The following is a 15,302-nucleotide window of genomic DNA, read 5'->3' on the forward strand; positions in this document are numbered from 1 at the left end:
ATTAACTACGAACATTCTCTACAATACAAATAAGTTTGATTATTGACAACAAAACCCATAATTAAGGGAAGAAGTAGTACATTAGTGATATTATCAAAAAGTTAATTGAAAAAGCCCAGAATTAAGGTGGGAAGAACAAAACAGTGCCCATAAAAATTGGTTAAAAGTTGCCATACCTCAGACAAAAAATCCACGTGGAAGAGTGCAGCAGCTTTCATGACGTGGCTTCTAAGAATCAGAGCCAATGATGCGATTACAGCTCAGCGACAGACGTGTTTCACCAATCCCCAATTCCAATTGTCTAAATAGTGAATCACCGAAAAAATTTAAAAGGAGGATTCACACGTAGATCTACGAATGAGTACTTGTACTTCCAATCATCACAAATAAAATCACTTCATATTTTTTCCAATTTTTTATTTAATTTTACATGGAAGGTTAATGACTTTTTTGAGGTAAGGTCAAGATCTATTATGGAAAGAAAATTATTTGATTTATCCTAGCAACAAAATATAAAAATAAAAATACATTTTTTTATACAATAAGTACGAGAAAATCGCTAATCAAAGTATAGGAGCCGGTTGTTTCGGGTTAAGGATATTAAGGTATGTATTTGTATTTTAATTGTAATTGTAATAATTCAATTGTACACAGTATTATGTTTTCCTAAATAAATAAATTGTAATTATCTTAACTTTATTGGTAAATAGAGAGGAAATCACTAATCATATTATTGGAGTCGGTTGTTTCAGGGTTGAGGATATTAAGGTATGTATTTATTTTTTAATTGTAATATCCAATGATACACGATATTATGTTTCTCCCTCCAGAAAAATGTAATTATGTTAACTTTAACAAAACTATTTGAAATAATTTAAATCTGCACTGGCAATTTTTTCTCTTAATTATCAAATCCCATGATATATTACACTCATAATAACACTCTTACACTCATAATTCCTATACTCTTTAATAAGTATTTTCTTATATCCCTCATTTTGTATGATCTATTACACATTGAAAGTGTGGCTTTATAGCTGTTTTCAAACACGACATTGTGACTAGGTTGGAGGGAGTATTTAGTTTAAGTACTCTAGCTAACAATTAGTAGCATGCTGAATCATTAGAGCTATATCATTATGTTACAAAATTACAATTTTATTATATTATGGCATTATGTAACTATTATTCTTTAGAAATGAACTTTAAGGGCACGTTTAGTATCATGTTATATTTCTAGTTTTCAATTTTTATTAAATCAAAAAATAAATAAATACAATACCATAAAAATTAATTTCCAGTTTTCTGTTATAAGCTTTGAAAATCAACATGACTAGTATAGGGATAAGAAATTTCAAGTTCATAATTCAACAAACTCATATACTTCTGGAAATCATAAAATTACAAACTAGAAACTAAAAGTAATACCAAAGGATCCAAAGTTATCAAATACATAATTTTAAAATCATTCCATAAGACCAGTTACACGACAATTAACGTTTCACCGCAATTTCAAGAATCTCAAGATCAAAACTCGCCGAACAAATAAAGTTAAGTGTTTTCCTTCCGTAAGTGCATAATTACTTTATCTTTGTTTTCTTCACCTGGTCTGTCATGATTTTTCTAGTTTATGTTCTAGACTGAATGTTTTATGTAAGCGTGTTTTGCTTTTTCTGATATATTCTGATCTGATATAATCTGATGAAGTATGATTTTTCAGATCTAATTTAACAAGCAATAAGAATAACGCAAAGAGAACAAAACCTTACCTATCATATAATAGTACGTGTATTGGTATTTGGTAGCAATTGGAAATTGTATTCCTCCTAAAACCACTCCCCAATATCTCCTCCAATCCCCAATCCCCACAAAGAGAGTTTTGAGGGTGTTTTTAAAATTGGGAAGAGTTGTTCATTTTGGCAATTTGTTCTTCAAATAAAATAAAGAACTTAAATATAGAAAGTGATTGAATTTCTACTCCATTATTACACCAATTTCAAACCCAAAAACAAACAAAAGAAGGAAAGTCCCAACTCCAAAAGGCGTGTATTAAACTCGATGATTTGCCGACTTCATTCAAATTTCAAGTCTATTAATCTTCGTCTTCTTCCTCGCTAAATTACTCACCTTCTTCAATAATTCTCCTGCTTTTCTATGACTGTGAGTTCATTTTTTTTTTCTTCTTATTTTTATTTTGGGTGCAAAATTACATTCTGTTGCATTTATTTTAATCAAGATCGATAATTTCTTTTCTATTCTTTTCGATTTGATTTATAATTTAATCGAAGAATCAATGAGATTGTGCTGTGATTGTCTGCCAATTATGGGGCAAGTTCAAAAGAAATTTGAATTTCTTTTCACACGCTTTATTAATTTCTGCTTGAATATCCGTTTCCAAAAAACCCCATCAATTTGATTTGTTTCTATAGGTGTAAATATAACTTCCCATCAAAATTGAATAAGAAATTGAACGTTACAAATGGTCAAATAAGCTAATTATGATTACTATAAATGTTAATTGAAGTTGAATTACTCAAGAAAGAAGAAAATATAATAATGTGTGATTAATGTATATTCTGGTGCTTAAATTTCTGGATCGTTTAGGTATAATTCTGTGTTTATACTTGAATTCAAAGGTTTATTTATTCTAATAAACACCAGATTCTTCAATTTCAAGCCAAAAGGTTGAGCTTTATTCAATTACCAACGTTGCTTACATTCAAATTTAAAAATTTTCTGGGGTTTATCAGTGGGGGTGGATCAGATTTTGGATTTTGGACCGGCTTTTGATCTGGAATTCGTAGATTAAGCTCTTTATTTGATTTCTTATTGTCATTGAAATGGTTGATCCTGGTAATTTATTGAACTTTCAAATTTGATATGGTGATTTATTGAATTTTCAATTTTGAAATGGTGTAGGTAGTGAGCTGGTTGAGTGAATCTTGTGGGTGTAAGGTGCATTGTGTAGGATTGATGAGCGATGCAGAGATCACGTAGAGCTCTTCTGCAACGAAGAGATTTACAGAAAGCTTTTGGTAGAAATCATTTGTATAAATATTCGCTTTCTTTAGTTATCGTTCTTTGGGGCCTCGTCTTTCTTTTGAATTCGTGGATTAGTCATGGTGATGGACATCAAGGTGAGCTTCTTCTTTCTTGCTGTTGTTACTTGTTACTGATAATATTCATGATTGTTATATAGTGTTGTGTTAACTGGAACTTGGGACATTCCATAATCCATACCGAATCATGTGCACAATTCATTCCCGATCCCTTGGATTATCATTCTCTTTTTTGTTATTTGCAGTAATAGACCACATTTGATGTTTCTGAAATATCTTTAAACATAAATCTGGATTTGTTTGTTTAAGGTATGTTTATGGTCAATTTAGTGAGCTTTCACAAAGCCAAACATGGCCTGTTGTTTGAGCCAAAGCTAGTACCTCAAACAAGATGAGTTATAATTGATTTGCCATTAGATGTGCTAATGAATTACTGCACCTGTTTGATGTTTCCGTCTGATTCCCTGAAAGTTCAGCAGTTGAGTACTTGAGTACTCTTACCTTGTTTCATAATTCATCTGAAAACAGTTTAATCATCTTCATTTAAATGTCAGTCTTTAGCAGCTTCAATTGCTTACTCCACTCCATTCATTGCTACCCTGACTAAAGAATTAACGAATGAACTACTTAACGAATAGAACTACTTAAGAAAAAATAAGTTATCAGTATAACATATCTGTTTGAAGTGGAAAACTAGAAGTTTGAACATATGGCTTTGGTAGCTCTTGTAGACAAGAATTGGATATGAGTTGCACACCATCTATTTGATAATCAAATCCGAAATCCGAAATATTAATTATTTTCCTTAGATGCATGGACGGAAGTTCACTTTTACTCTTACTTTTTGCTGACTGCAAACAACTTTTACAGATGAATCTGTAGCAGCAGCTCAAAATGTCTCAAGCTGGGATGAAAACAATTCAGGAACCATTCCAGCCTCTGGTTCTGTACATAAACATTCATTAGAACAAACTAAGCAATTGAAAGATACCTGTTCCGAACATTCTTACGAGGCTTCCTGCACTGATGGTGCCATGGTTGAAGAAACCGTGGCCGAGCCACAATCTGGGGAGTATATTAGAATTGATATCAAACACGGTGTTACGAAATCCACGGAACATGCTGAGGTGGAGACCGCCAGCTCAGATTTGGAACATAAAAAAGGCACCGGAAAACCGGAGAGGCTAACCCGTACTGTGCCTCGTGGTCTAGATGAATTCAAAAAGAAGGCCCTTAATTCCAAAAATACATATGTACCTGGTGCAACCGGTAGTATAGTTCATAGAATGGAGCCGGGGGGTGGTGAATACAATTATGCTTCAGCTGCAAAGGGGGCTAAGGTTTTGGATTCTAATAAGGAATCAAAAGGTGCGTCTAATATTTTAAACAAGGATAAAGACAAGTATCTTAGAAACCCGTGTTCAGCCGAGGGGAAATTTGTTGTCATTGAACTCTCTGAAGAAACTCTAGTTGATACAGTTAAAATCGCCAATTTTGAGCATTATTCTTCAAATCCGAAAGATTTTGAGCTTTTCGGAAGTCTAGTTTATCCTACACAAACATGGGAAAAGTTGGGTAAATTTTCTGCTGGTAATGTGAAGCATGCTCAAAGCTTTACTGTTCTAGAACCCAAATGGGTAAGATACCTGAAGTTGAATATATTGAGCCATTACGGGTCTGAGTTTTATTGTACACTAAGTAGTGTTGAAGTTTATGGTATTGATGCTGTTGAGAGAATGTTGGAGGATCTAATCTCTGTTCCTGATCATAATCATCATTATGCAAAAGGGGAACCGACAGTTGAAGGGGAACAAATGGAAACTGTTGCAGAATCTGTTGAGAGCAAAACCCTAGATCAGAATCCGTCCAGTGAGAGCGAGACAGCTGGCGGTAAAAACCTGAAACATGATGAAATGATTAGTGTAGTTCCTGATCCAGTGGAAGAAGTGCATCTCCAACAGGGTAGCAGGATGCCTGGTGATACTGTTCTTAAGATACTTATGCAAAAAGTTCGAGCACTGGATATTAGTTTATCTGTTTTAGAGCGGTATTTGGAGGAGGTTAACTCTAGATATGCAAGCATTTTTAAGGAATTTGATAAGGAGATGGAAGAGAAAGAACTGTTATTGGAGAAGACAAGATCAGATATAAAGGATATTGTTGATAGCAGGGATGTTATTGTAAGTAATGATTTCTCACCATATTCAAATCTTGATTCCTCGTTTACTATATCATGATTTCCCCCCCTTTTCCAAAGTTTTTTTTTTTTTTTTTTGAAGTATTGACTCATTTTGTTGTTATGTTTGTATTTCAGGCTAAGGATGTTGATGACCTTGTGGCTTGGAGATCCTTAGTGTCTATGCAATTAGACTGCTTATTAAAGGACAATGCAATGCTCAGGTTGTGTTTCTTTCCTGTACTTTGATCAATTTGACTTGTCTCATGATTTTACTTACTAAAACCATTAGAACAAGCAATTATTGCCAATTGCCATATAAAAATGTTCTGAACTTTACACTTTCTATGCAAAAGATCCTCAACTTCTACTTCATTTCATAGTAGTATTATCATTGCTATAACTTGCACCACCTTAAACTTTATGGGTGTAAAATTGCATGCTTCACTACAGGCTCCGTTTGGTTTGGCGTAAAACGTTTTAAGTGAAAAATGATTATCCATGGAAAACATTTTCCAAGGAAAAACACAATTCCAAACCACTTTTCCTTTGTTTGGTTTCTTACAAGAAAACTAATAAAAAAAAGAAGGCGGGAGAAAATGAGAGAGATTGATGGGAAGAAGGAAGAGGGGAGTAAGGAAGAAAAGTGGAAAAGTGATTTCCTTTCCTTTCAAATGGAAAAAGGTTTTTCCACCTTTGAGGGAGTTATGAAAAATTGTTTTCCATCCCATGTTAGACCAAAGTACCAAACTATGTAAACTGTAAAGTGATTGAAAATGGAAAAAATGTTTTCCATGAAAACGTTTTACACCAAACCAAACGGAGCCTAAAGGTACTAAACACAAACACGCGTAGTTTCATGATTATGAGCCCTTCCCCTAAAATTTTCTTCTTCCACAACGAAAACTCCTACAACGGAAAAACTTTTTTGAGGAAAGATTTGAAGTCGAGACTTCTTCTCCTCATTATTTACCAGATCCGTAGTTACATGAAGCTGGAATCGCTTCTATTTCTTCTTTGTTATCAGCATTTTTTTGTTCTTATTTACTCCGTATTATTTACCTTCCATTGTTAATACGTGTCTTTCAAATTCTACAGGTCAGATGTCAGAAAAGTTCAGGAAAAACAGTTTTACATGGAGAGCAAGGGAATTGTGGTATTTCTCATAAGCGTAATTTTTGGTATTTTGGCTCTTGTTATGTTGTTCTCAGATATAGTAAATAGTGTTTATAGATCAGAAAAACCCAGGAAATTTTGTTCGATGAAGTCTTCCTGGTTTTTCTTATTTTTGAGCTGTAGTTTTACAATTGTCATCCTTTCTCTATAAACAGCTAGCGGCGTGTGTGTATGTTCTTAATAGTCTTTATAGAGTTAATATTTATACATATATGTGAATGAATCCGTTATTCCAGAACGCTTTCTTACCTTGCAGTGTCTTGTATACTATGCAAAATCAAGAATTTTTCCGACCTAAATGTGTATCATGTTTCTTATTCTGACATTCTGCGTGTTTAAATCTTCCATTTCTGTGTTTGGATTATTTCTCGATAGAAGTTGAGTTCGTGCAATTATTTGAGAACAGAGAAAGTATTTTCAAGTAACATTTTGTTAGCCTTTGTGATTTCATTGCTCTGTCTCTCTATAACAGAGTATCATGTCATGTAAATGCCAAGAAGGGCTATTTAGGTAATTAAGGGACAATGAAATTTGGGGTACAAGAAGATGAGGCAATTTTCATGCTCACACTGACACATTCTCTTCCCATTCATATGTTATTGGTGATTGCGGAATGAAATTTTGGGTAATAATATATGCAACCCTGATTTATTATTGAGTACTTGGTATATCTTCAAATTTGGTATTACTTTAGAATTATACGGAGTATGCAATATGTTGTATATTTCATCTATACTAATGCTTGACTGTAATAGTTTACAGGGAAATGATTTTGGCACACTAAAAAAATTGACTAGTACACCCATTGTGACTCGTGAGACAATGTTCCTTTGTTTTATTCACAAGTTGGTGTGAGTGTGTGACAAAATCAAATTTCTAACTTACAGCCAAAAGTCTGCATTGCAGGTCATACAATGTGTCCCTTTCACATTTCACCCCTCTGTTCCTTTTTTTTTATAAATTAAACTCCCGCCGTTTATGAATATTTACAATACTACCTCTTTGGTATGAGATCACTAATTCTTCATTATTTCCCTTTTACATAAATAATCAAAATATACTAATTGCATGTCGGTTCAGTGGTGATTGATGCTGCTTAGTAGAGAGAACCCCGTGTTTGATCCCTCGTGACAACAATTAGGAGGGACTGAAACCTATCCAACCAGAACTCGTCTCGAATCCGAATTAGCCCTAAGAGCATCTTTAATGGTTAAGCTATCATTGTAGTTTTGTATGCCACATCAACTTTTCAAGCAACAACATTTTCTAGCTACAACATGCTCCAATGATTAGCAAGTAGCTTGATTTTGTTTAACTTTTTTTTTTTTTTTTTTTTTCTTTTATTCTATTCTTACGTTTAAATTCCTAATAATTAGGAAAAAAAAGTAACTTTTTTTCCAAGCTAATTAGCTTGGTAGAGCTAATTTGCTTTGTCTAGCTAATTTAACAAAATTGCTCCAATGGTTTAGCTACTTGCTTGAAAGTTTTGGATATTGCAAGCAAGTCTCTAAATGCAGTCATTGGAGTTGCTCAAAGGGTGAACCGGGTGATACACCAAAAAAAAAAAAAAAAAATCACTATATATCCCACTTATACATTAATTTATTAGTTTCCATATACTACCCATAAACAACCTTCGAAAACACAAGTGTTACGAATATTCGAAAACACAAGTGTTACGATATTCGAAAACACCGTTCAAAGTCTGAATTTGATTCAATATACAAGAGATGTAATAAATATGGAAGAATTGGATACACCCTCTAAATCTAGTAAATATACAAAAATCTATCACTTTTTATGTTTTCTTCTGTAACTTTTGTTTCTCTGCAGCCTTTCTGAGTTTATCGAGAATTGAAGCCTCAAACGCCTGAAATCCAGCCCCAACGACGTTTGAAGGCGTCGGATTAAACGGTTGAAGAGGCAAAACCAACAATGGATTGGATAAATCACCAATCACAACTCTAGTGGCAGCAACCTATCAATTCAAACAACCAAATTCAAAGAATTAACACAAAAATGCAATCAAAATTCAAACACAATTAATGGCATAAAACAACAAAATTCATCACACAAATGCAATCAAACAAACACAATGGCATTAAACAACCAATTGAATACAAAATTCAAACACACAAATGCAATCAAACACGCATAAAACAACCAATTGAATACAAAATTCAACACACAAATGCAATCAATCAAACACAATGGCATAAAACAACGCATTGAATACAAAATTCAAACACACAAATGCAATCAAACACAATGGCATAAAACAACCAATTGAATACAAAATTCAAAGACTTACAGCATCCTCTTTAGATCTCATTTCAACAATTGCAGAACCCTGGTTCTTAGAACTGTTAATGACAACATCCTCAACAACTCCAAACTGCTCAAACAATTCCTTCAATTTACTCGCACTGTATTCCGAAAAACCCTTCTCCCAACTCACCTTCAACACCTTACTCCTATCCAACGCACCACCACCACCACCACCACCGCCGCCGCCCACATTCTCTTTCGGAAATACGGGTTTTCTGGCAAACATAGCTTTAACTACTCGGGCGATTTCCGCATCCAATTTCCTCTTAATCTCCTCCTCCTCATCCCGTTCCTTCTTCTCGAGGTCGACAAACCACGCTCTTTCTCTCTCCTCCAAATCCGACATCATCCGACGTCGTTTCGCATCGAATTGCCTGTTGTACCGGATCTTTTTCTTCTCCCTCCTAACCCTGAGTAAATCATCGAATTCTTTCCTGGATTTGGGATCTTTGAGAATCTCGTACGAAAGTCGGAGTTTCTGGAATTTGGCAGGAGCATCTGGATCGTTTGGGTTTTTATCAGGGTGTGATTCTCTGGCTTTTTTGCGATAAGCTGAGGAGATTTCTTGCTCAGTAAGCTTTGAACCTTCTTCTCCGGAAACTAAGCCAAGCACGGAATAGTGATCTTCCATTGTTGCACTGTAAGGGATTGAGGAGGAGAGAGAAATAAGGGCCAAGGGATTGAGTGCGAGGTATTGGACTATTGGGAATACCTTAAATAGTTTATTGTATGCGTGATCAAAATTCGTACCGGATCGGATTTTAACACAAATCATGGCAAACACATAAATTCGGTGTGGGCTTTTCGAGCTGGACTCGAATTTCGTCTAAAATGCATATTTTAGGCTATTCAAACCCGTACTTTTTCGGATTGGGTCGAGTCGGGCCAGCAAATCAGGCTAAAATCAGGTCTAGTTAGACTGATAGGTTTAATGGATCTAAAGTTAGCAAAATGACTCATAAGTTAATATTGTACGGTTATTGCCGGTAGGCCCGGTACTCCATATTACGTAACCATGCTGGTGTGTGTATCCGTGTATGACTATATAGGTGCATGCATGCATGCATGACCCATGATGGATGTGGATCCCACGCATGCTTACAAGCCGGCTTACTCTATTGTCGTGCTTGGATCATCAATTCTTAAATGGACATGGTCCACACTAGATTTATTGTGTATCGTTCATGAAAAAACAAATGTCAACAATTTGTTCCTGTTTTATTTTGACATGTTTTTTTAAGATTATTATGAAAAAATATTAATTGGTGTCGTTGATACAAGTTGTGTTGGAATAATGTGATTTTAAGTCACATTTCACTTTTAAAAACATAAGGTTACTATAATACAAAAATAGTTACTATATCTAAGATATTTAGTATTTAATTTACTATGATCACTGTATAGTTACTGTATTAAGATGCTAGAGAAAATTATTGATTTTGAGTCTACATTAATATTATTATTGACCAGGTGAGAGCAAAGTAAATAGTTGTTCCATGACCCATCTGTCCCTAAAGATTAGTCAAATGACTTTTCTTCGCTATGCCAGGTCAGCCATGGCTTCTAGGCAGCTGATGCAACAATTTCAATTCTAAACTGCCATTTGAATATTTTTGTAACAGACAGACTATTACTTTGATACTCTTATTATCTGAACAAATTGTAAAATGATTCTCCAAAAAAGGAGAGGTCCATGTCACAAACAAGAGATGCGACATTTTATATGAACAAGTTTTCACGGAAATGTTATACCAGCCAATTATTGGTCTTTTCAAGGCACGCAAAGTATCTTTTGAAACAGCTACCCACCTTTAGTAAGTGACTAAGTGGGTAGAGGTGTCAAAAACTGACCCGACCCGAGAAACCGACCTGAATCGACCTGTATTTTCAAGGACTCGGATCCGACTCGAGACCCGAAATTTTGTTAAAATAGGAAATCTGTAACCCGATCGTAGCCAACCCGTTAAAACCGACGACCGATTTCGACCCGTTAATGCATGACCCGAACCCGAACCTGATACCCGACCGAAATATAACCGATAACAAAACTGAGTCAGCTTACCCGACCGAAAAATGACCCGAACCCGATTCAACACCCGGCCCGATGTCAACCCGAAATCGATTATAATCCGATGAAACCTGTTATTGACTCAATTCGTGGCAACCCGTTACCTGAATTTACGCGACCTGTTGACAACCCGATTTGTCATCGACCTAACTAAATAATAACATAAATCAAGTTAATATATTTGTTTTATAATTACCTAATCTAGAACAAGTGAAAAGCGTTAAACCAAAGTTAACCAAATTTTAAAAAGTTAATTATAAGGTTAAAACTTGACTAATCCTGATAGATATCGTACCCGGTCTTAACCCGAGCTGAAGTTTAACCGACCCGGTAATGATCTGATCCGAACTTGACCCGACTTGTTAAGACCCGAACCCATAATTGTACCCGGCTAGGAAAAGACCCGACCCGATCCCGAACCGAACCCGACCTAAACCGAAATGGAAAAACAACCCGACATGACCCGACAAATTTTCAACCTGACCGAACCTGACCTGAACCCGACCTGCACCCGGTGATAAAGTGACCCGACACGACCCGACCAGTTCATGACCCGGGACCCGAGATGACTAGACCCGGATCCGACTTGAGTAACCGTTTTGACAGCTCTATAAGTGGGTCACAACTCACAACATTACGTAAAGGATCTTCCAGCAGATTTACAGAACAAGCAAAACATTTTTCGTTACACGAGGAATTATCTATATATATATAATATAATTATACATATATATATAATATAATTATACATATATATATATATGCCAGTTCAACACCCTTAGCAAAGTAGAACCTGAAATCTACAACCCACTGCTAGAGAAGTTTGACACAAGAAAACAAAAAGGAAACAGAGGCTAAAATAATAAGTACAGATCATGGCAAAACACGTAATTATACAGACTTTCAGAGACCTCCAAGGCAAAACAAAAGCTGCCCTTTCATCAGGATTATGTGGGGGGTTTATCTCATGCTCACCACTGGCCATTGAGTCAATCCAGCTGCTGGTAATGAAGGTCGTATAACAGGTACCCGCTTCACCACTGAAAATGCTTCATTAAGTCGTGCAACACGACTCATGAACTGAGAAACCTTCTGCAAGAAACCAAAAGTACAGACAACAGAGTTAGAGAAATTTGAGAGTTGCTAAATGAAAATGTGCCAACTAAAACTACGAAGTTGACGAAGAATTTACAATCCGAACAATGCAGTTAAACATAATAATCAAAGATGCTGGCAGTCAGCTAATACACAAGGTTATTTAGGTCTTTACAGATCAGGAGTGTAATAAGTCAGTCAGTCAGTCAGTCAGTCAGTCAGTCACTAAGTTGTGTCCAAATGACATCCTGCTTCTACCAGACTGCAGCTCTCTCCGTCCTAAAAAGATTACCAAGATTTCTAGCATTTGGGTATCCCAGAACTAGTTAATTTTAATAAAAAATACTCACATGGCTTTCCAGAAGATTGCAAAAGGTCCATTAAGCCTCGTTTAAGGAATGGGATCAAAAGGAGTAATTAAATGAAAGAAACAATACAAAATTATGACTGTCCAGAAAATCCTTAACATTTTAGGACGGAGAAAATATTGGTTAGCTTCACTAACTCTGTACCAAAAGATCAGACTATAATATACCTACAGCATAAAAGACTAGGTAACTTCACTACTATGTTGAGGAGGTAGAACTAAACTGACCGGAAATATTCAGTTTGTCAGTATCATAAACTTAATAAATGTTCAAATAGATATACAGTAGTATAGTTTGTCCTTCAACTCAACTGGCAGTATGAGTAAGAAGTTGTATTGGCGGTATAGAAAGTAAAAAATTGATCACCGTCTAACATGCTATTCACACAAGTCATCTTCTACAAGCATGAACATTTTAAAAGCATAATATCCTACTAAGTACTATGATACCCCGAAAAGACGTGCAAGTGGCATGGACATTTATGGTTTGTGAGCCCATCTGATTTCCTCCAAATCCAGTAATATATAGTTGGGATTGTTAAAGGGGGAGTTGGACTGATGTTACGGTAACACATAAAAAGGCATGTTTCTGGAGTACATTTGTTCCCGTTTACCCACTTCCATTACAAGAACTGGTTTCAATTTTGGAGGAGAAGCATTTCACTGATTAAACCAAGCAGACAAGGAAGATAGGTTTTTTCCTAATTCCAGCAAACCTTGTTCTGTAACATTTCACTCATTTTAACTACTCTTGACCCACTCAAGCTCCCCTAAAATATGTTTCTTCTGAATGAAGCCGTCGACCGTGGTTTCCTTATAGATACATCATAAACTACAGGTTATGGGCTATTCACAGAAAGTCCAAATATCGAAGATAGTATCACGATTAGCATTCAAACAGAGGGTAAAACAGAGAGAAAAAAGTTACTAGTAATTTCTTCACTTACCAGTTACCCTTGGTGTTTTGACCGTTATGTTTATGGATCACTAAATAAGTACAAAGATATTTATAAAGAAAGAAACTGTTAAATGGAGACTAGTAAACTATAGAGTTTTTCCAAAAAGAAAACTTCCCTATCTAACTATGTTCAGCAATCAGCATTCATCCTGTATTACTGTACTAGTGGTTGACTGATGCCAAAAACACGTTTATCAAATTGATACTAATGAGCCAACTTTTAACAGAAATTTCTGACTCCCAAATGAGAAACCAAGTACTAAACCACCAAACAGATACTTAGAATAGTCTAACATGTTTTCTTCTCTATTAGACTCATGAAATGATACTTCTGAAGTTGAAGTCCACTGCATTTAATTCGGAAAAGGACCAACATCACCGTATGTTACTTAAAACAAGAAAAATGCAGATCCAACCTCCAAAAACTACTAGTAATCAACATTGCCAAAGTTATCTGATAACTTGCTTAAAAATAATTTCTACTCTCAACTAGAATTAATAGTCTAGCAATGACAGATCTTTCAATCAGATTGTTCAACATTTTGAGTTATATCAAGCGCCATTACGGGTTTTCCTGACTTATGTGGGGGTTAGTTTCCGAATAATAAATATACCGAGATCGGTCAAGAGTTCCACCACTGCATTAACAGCCAAAAGTGAGTACTTTAACAATACACCTTACTAAACAGGATTTACAGAACACAATGGTTTGTCAATTTATTAGTTTATTCCCATCCTAAAAATGATAGTTCTAATATAAAAACAGCATATATTTGCAACATAACAAGCAACAATAGCCTATAATCATTATTATAATAAGAACAAGGCAGCTGACAAACAACATAGCACATTAGTAACTTGTAATTGGATAAAATAAGTACAAATTAAGCAATTGAAAAAATAGATGCAGAGGAAGAAGAAGAAGATAGACCTTGTCATCAACAATGACCTTAAGCTGCAATCCCTGAGTCTTACGCTTCATCTTATACAGATACCTGCGTCTCAAGATCACCAAACCCATAATAGCTGCAGCCGCCATTGACAAAGACCAAACTGGACTAACCCTCAACACACAGTACCTCAACACTTCTAATGGCACCTTCCACCACACCACCTTCTTCTTCTCATTCGACTCGTTTTCTTCTTCTTCCTCAGTTACCAGGGTTCCATTAATTTCACCACCCAAATTCAAATTCGAGCTCGAATGCGTATTCTGATCAACTTCGTCAACCCTATTACCTCCAATTCCACCGGAATCAGCAACAGCACAGTCAGAGTGAGGTTCAATCAAAAGGAGAAGATCACTGGAATCAGAATTACTGCTACTGTTGATACTGATCCTCTCTCCTCTTCCAACTACGCTGCTGCTACTTGGATCAATCCAACTAGGGTTATCCGACGACTCTTCATCTTCATCTTCAACTTCATTTCCATCTTCTTCTTCAACATACTTGTGATGAGACTCAAGGGAAAAATAATCAGAACGAATTACTCCACCGTCTTCAGAAGAAGCAGAAATTCTGGGTTGTTCATGTTTAGTTTCAGTTTCTTGTACCACGATTTCTGGAGGATCATGAAGTAGCAGCTCCCAATCCCAATCATCCATTTCTCAGAAGAAAAAAAGGGAAGAACAGCACAAATCAAAACCCTAAGATTTTGGAATAAGTAGATGTAATTGGGGGAAAAAAGAAGATAAAATCAAACAAAAAAACTAAAATTTTGTAAAGTAGGAAAGAGAGAGTGAGAAAAAAGAGGTTTGATTCGGGAGGTGGGTAACCCAGATTCTGTGTCTACAAAATTCTTTGCGTATTTATTTCATGTTTTTTTTAAAAAAAAATTCACAAAAATCTCTGTACTTGGATTCTGGTGTGGAATGGTATAGGTGGATTAGTGGAAGTTTGTATCATTAAAGTCATTGATGATATGATTAGTGTATAATTTGATTGGTAACGTACGTGTGCATTGCAGAGTACATCGATTATCCCACTTCTTTTGAAGACGGTAATATTTTGCAAGTAAACAACTCCCTCCGTTTTTTTTGGTTTGCGTTTAGCTCCATTTGGTAGGGCGTAAAA

General features: G+C 35.5%; 3 protein-coding genes across 4 annotated transcripts; 1 reads left to right on the forward strand and 2 right to left on the reverse strand.

The window, feature by feature from the left end:
- The first annotated feature begins 395 nt into the window (after window positions 1-395).
- On the forward strand, window positions 396-6,659 carry LOC110796145 (SUN domain-containing protein 4). 2 transcript variants are annotated; one of them, XM_022001181.2, is made up of 6 exons: window positions 396-605; window positions 711-768; window positions 2,920-3,137; window positions 3,930-5,239; window positions 5,374-5,459; window positions 6,334-6,659. In XM_022001181.2, the coding sequence occupies exons 3-6, from the start codon at window positions 2,981-2,983 to the stop codon at window positions 6,560-6,562; spliced, it is 1,782 nt and encodes a 593-aa protein (XP_021856873.1). In that variant the 5' UTR covers window positions 396-605; window positions 711-768; window positions 2,920-2,980; the 3' UTR covers window positions 6,563-6,659. The 2 variants fall into 2 exon arrangements, with proteins under 2 accessions (XP_021856873.1, XP_021856872.1); XM_022001180.2 differs by lacking the exons at window positions 396-605; window positions 711-768 and adding an exon at window positions 1,593-2,160.
- A 1,326-nt stretch (window positions 6,660-7,985) lies between these two features.
- LOC110796182 (uncharacterized) lies at window positions 7,986-9,952 on the reverse strand. Its single transcript, XM_022001214.2, has 2 exons — window positions 8,723-9,952; window positions 7,986-8,389 (listed from the first exon to the last, which is right to left on the reverse strand). The coding sequence occupies exons 1-2, from the start codon at window positions 9,512-9,514 to the stop codon at window positions 8,210-8,212; spliced, it is 972 nt and encodes a 323-aa protein (XP_021856906.2). The 5' UTR covers window positions 9,515-9,952; the 3' UTR covers window positions 7,986-8,209.
- Window positions 9,953-11,542: 1,590 nt separating this feature from the next.
- On the reverse strand, window positions 11,543-15,090 carry LOC110796147 (uncharacterized). The gene is made up of 2 exons (XM_022001182.2): window positions 14,159-15,090; window positions 11,543-11,899 (listed from the first exon to the last, which is right to left on the reverse strand). The coding sequence occupies exons 1-2, from the start codon at window positions 14,831-14,833 to the stop codon at window positions 11,768-11,770; spliced, it is 807 nt and encodes a 268-aa protein (XP_021856874.1). The 5' UTR covers window positions 14,834-15,090; the 3' UTR covers window positions 11,543-11,767.
- Between the last annotated feature and the right edge of the window lie 212 nt (window positions 15,091-15,302).

This window comes from Spinacia oleracea, chromosome 2, assembly GCF_020520425.1.
Source record: "Spinacia oleracea cultivar Varoflay chromosome 2, BTI_SOV_V1, whole genome shotgun sequence".
Classification (NCBI taxonomy): domain Eukaryota; kingdom Viridiplantae; phylum Streptophyta; class Magnoliopsida; order Caryophyllales; family Amaranthaceae; genus Spinacia; species Spinacia oleracea.

Bases quoted from the DNA above. Each gene is read 5' to 3' on its own strand.
- LOC110796145 (XM_022001181.2), top strand. From the start codon at position 2,981: ATGCAGAGATCACGTAGAGCTCTTCTGCAACGAAGAGATTTACAGAAA. The intron at 3,138-3,929 runs GTGAGCTTCTTC...CAACTTTTACAG, and splicing joins TCATGGTGATGGACATCAAG to ATGAATCTGTAGCAGCAGCT. The intron at 5,460-6,333 runs GTTGTGTTTCTT...CAAATTCTACAG, and splicing joins AAGGACAATGCAATGCTCAG to GTCAGATGTCAGAAAAGTTC.
- LOC110796182 (XM_022001214.2), bottom strand. From the start codon at position 9,514: ATGATTTGTGTTAAAATCCGATCCGGTACGAATTTTGATCACGCATAC. The intron at 8,390-8,722 runs GTAAGTCTTTGA...TTGAATTGATAG, and splicing joins TGAGATCTAAAGAGGATGCT to GTTGCTGCCACTAGAGTTGT.
- LOC110796147 (XM_022001182.2), bottom strand. From the start codon at position 14,833: ATGGATGATTGGGATTGGGAGCTGCTACTTCATGATCCTCCAGAAATC. The intron at 11,900-14,158 runs GTCTATCTTCTT...GGTTTCTTGCAG, and splicing joins AGGTCATTGTTGATGACAAG to AAGGTTTCTCAGTTCATGAG.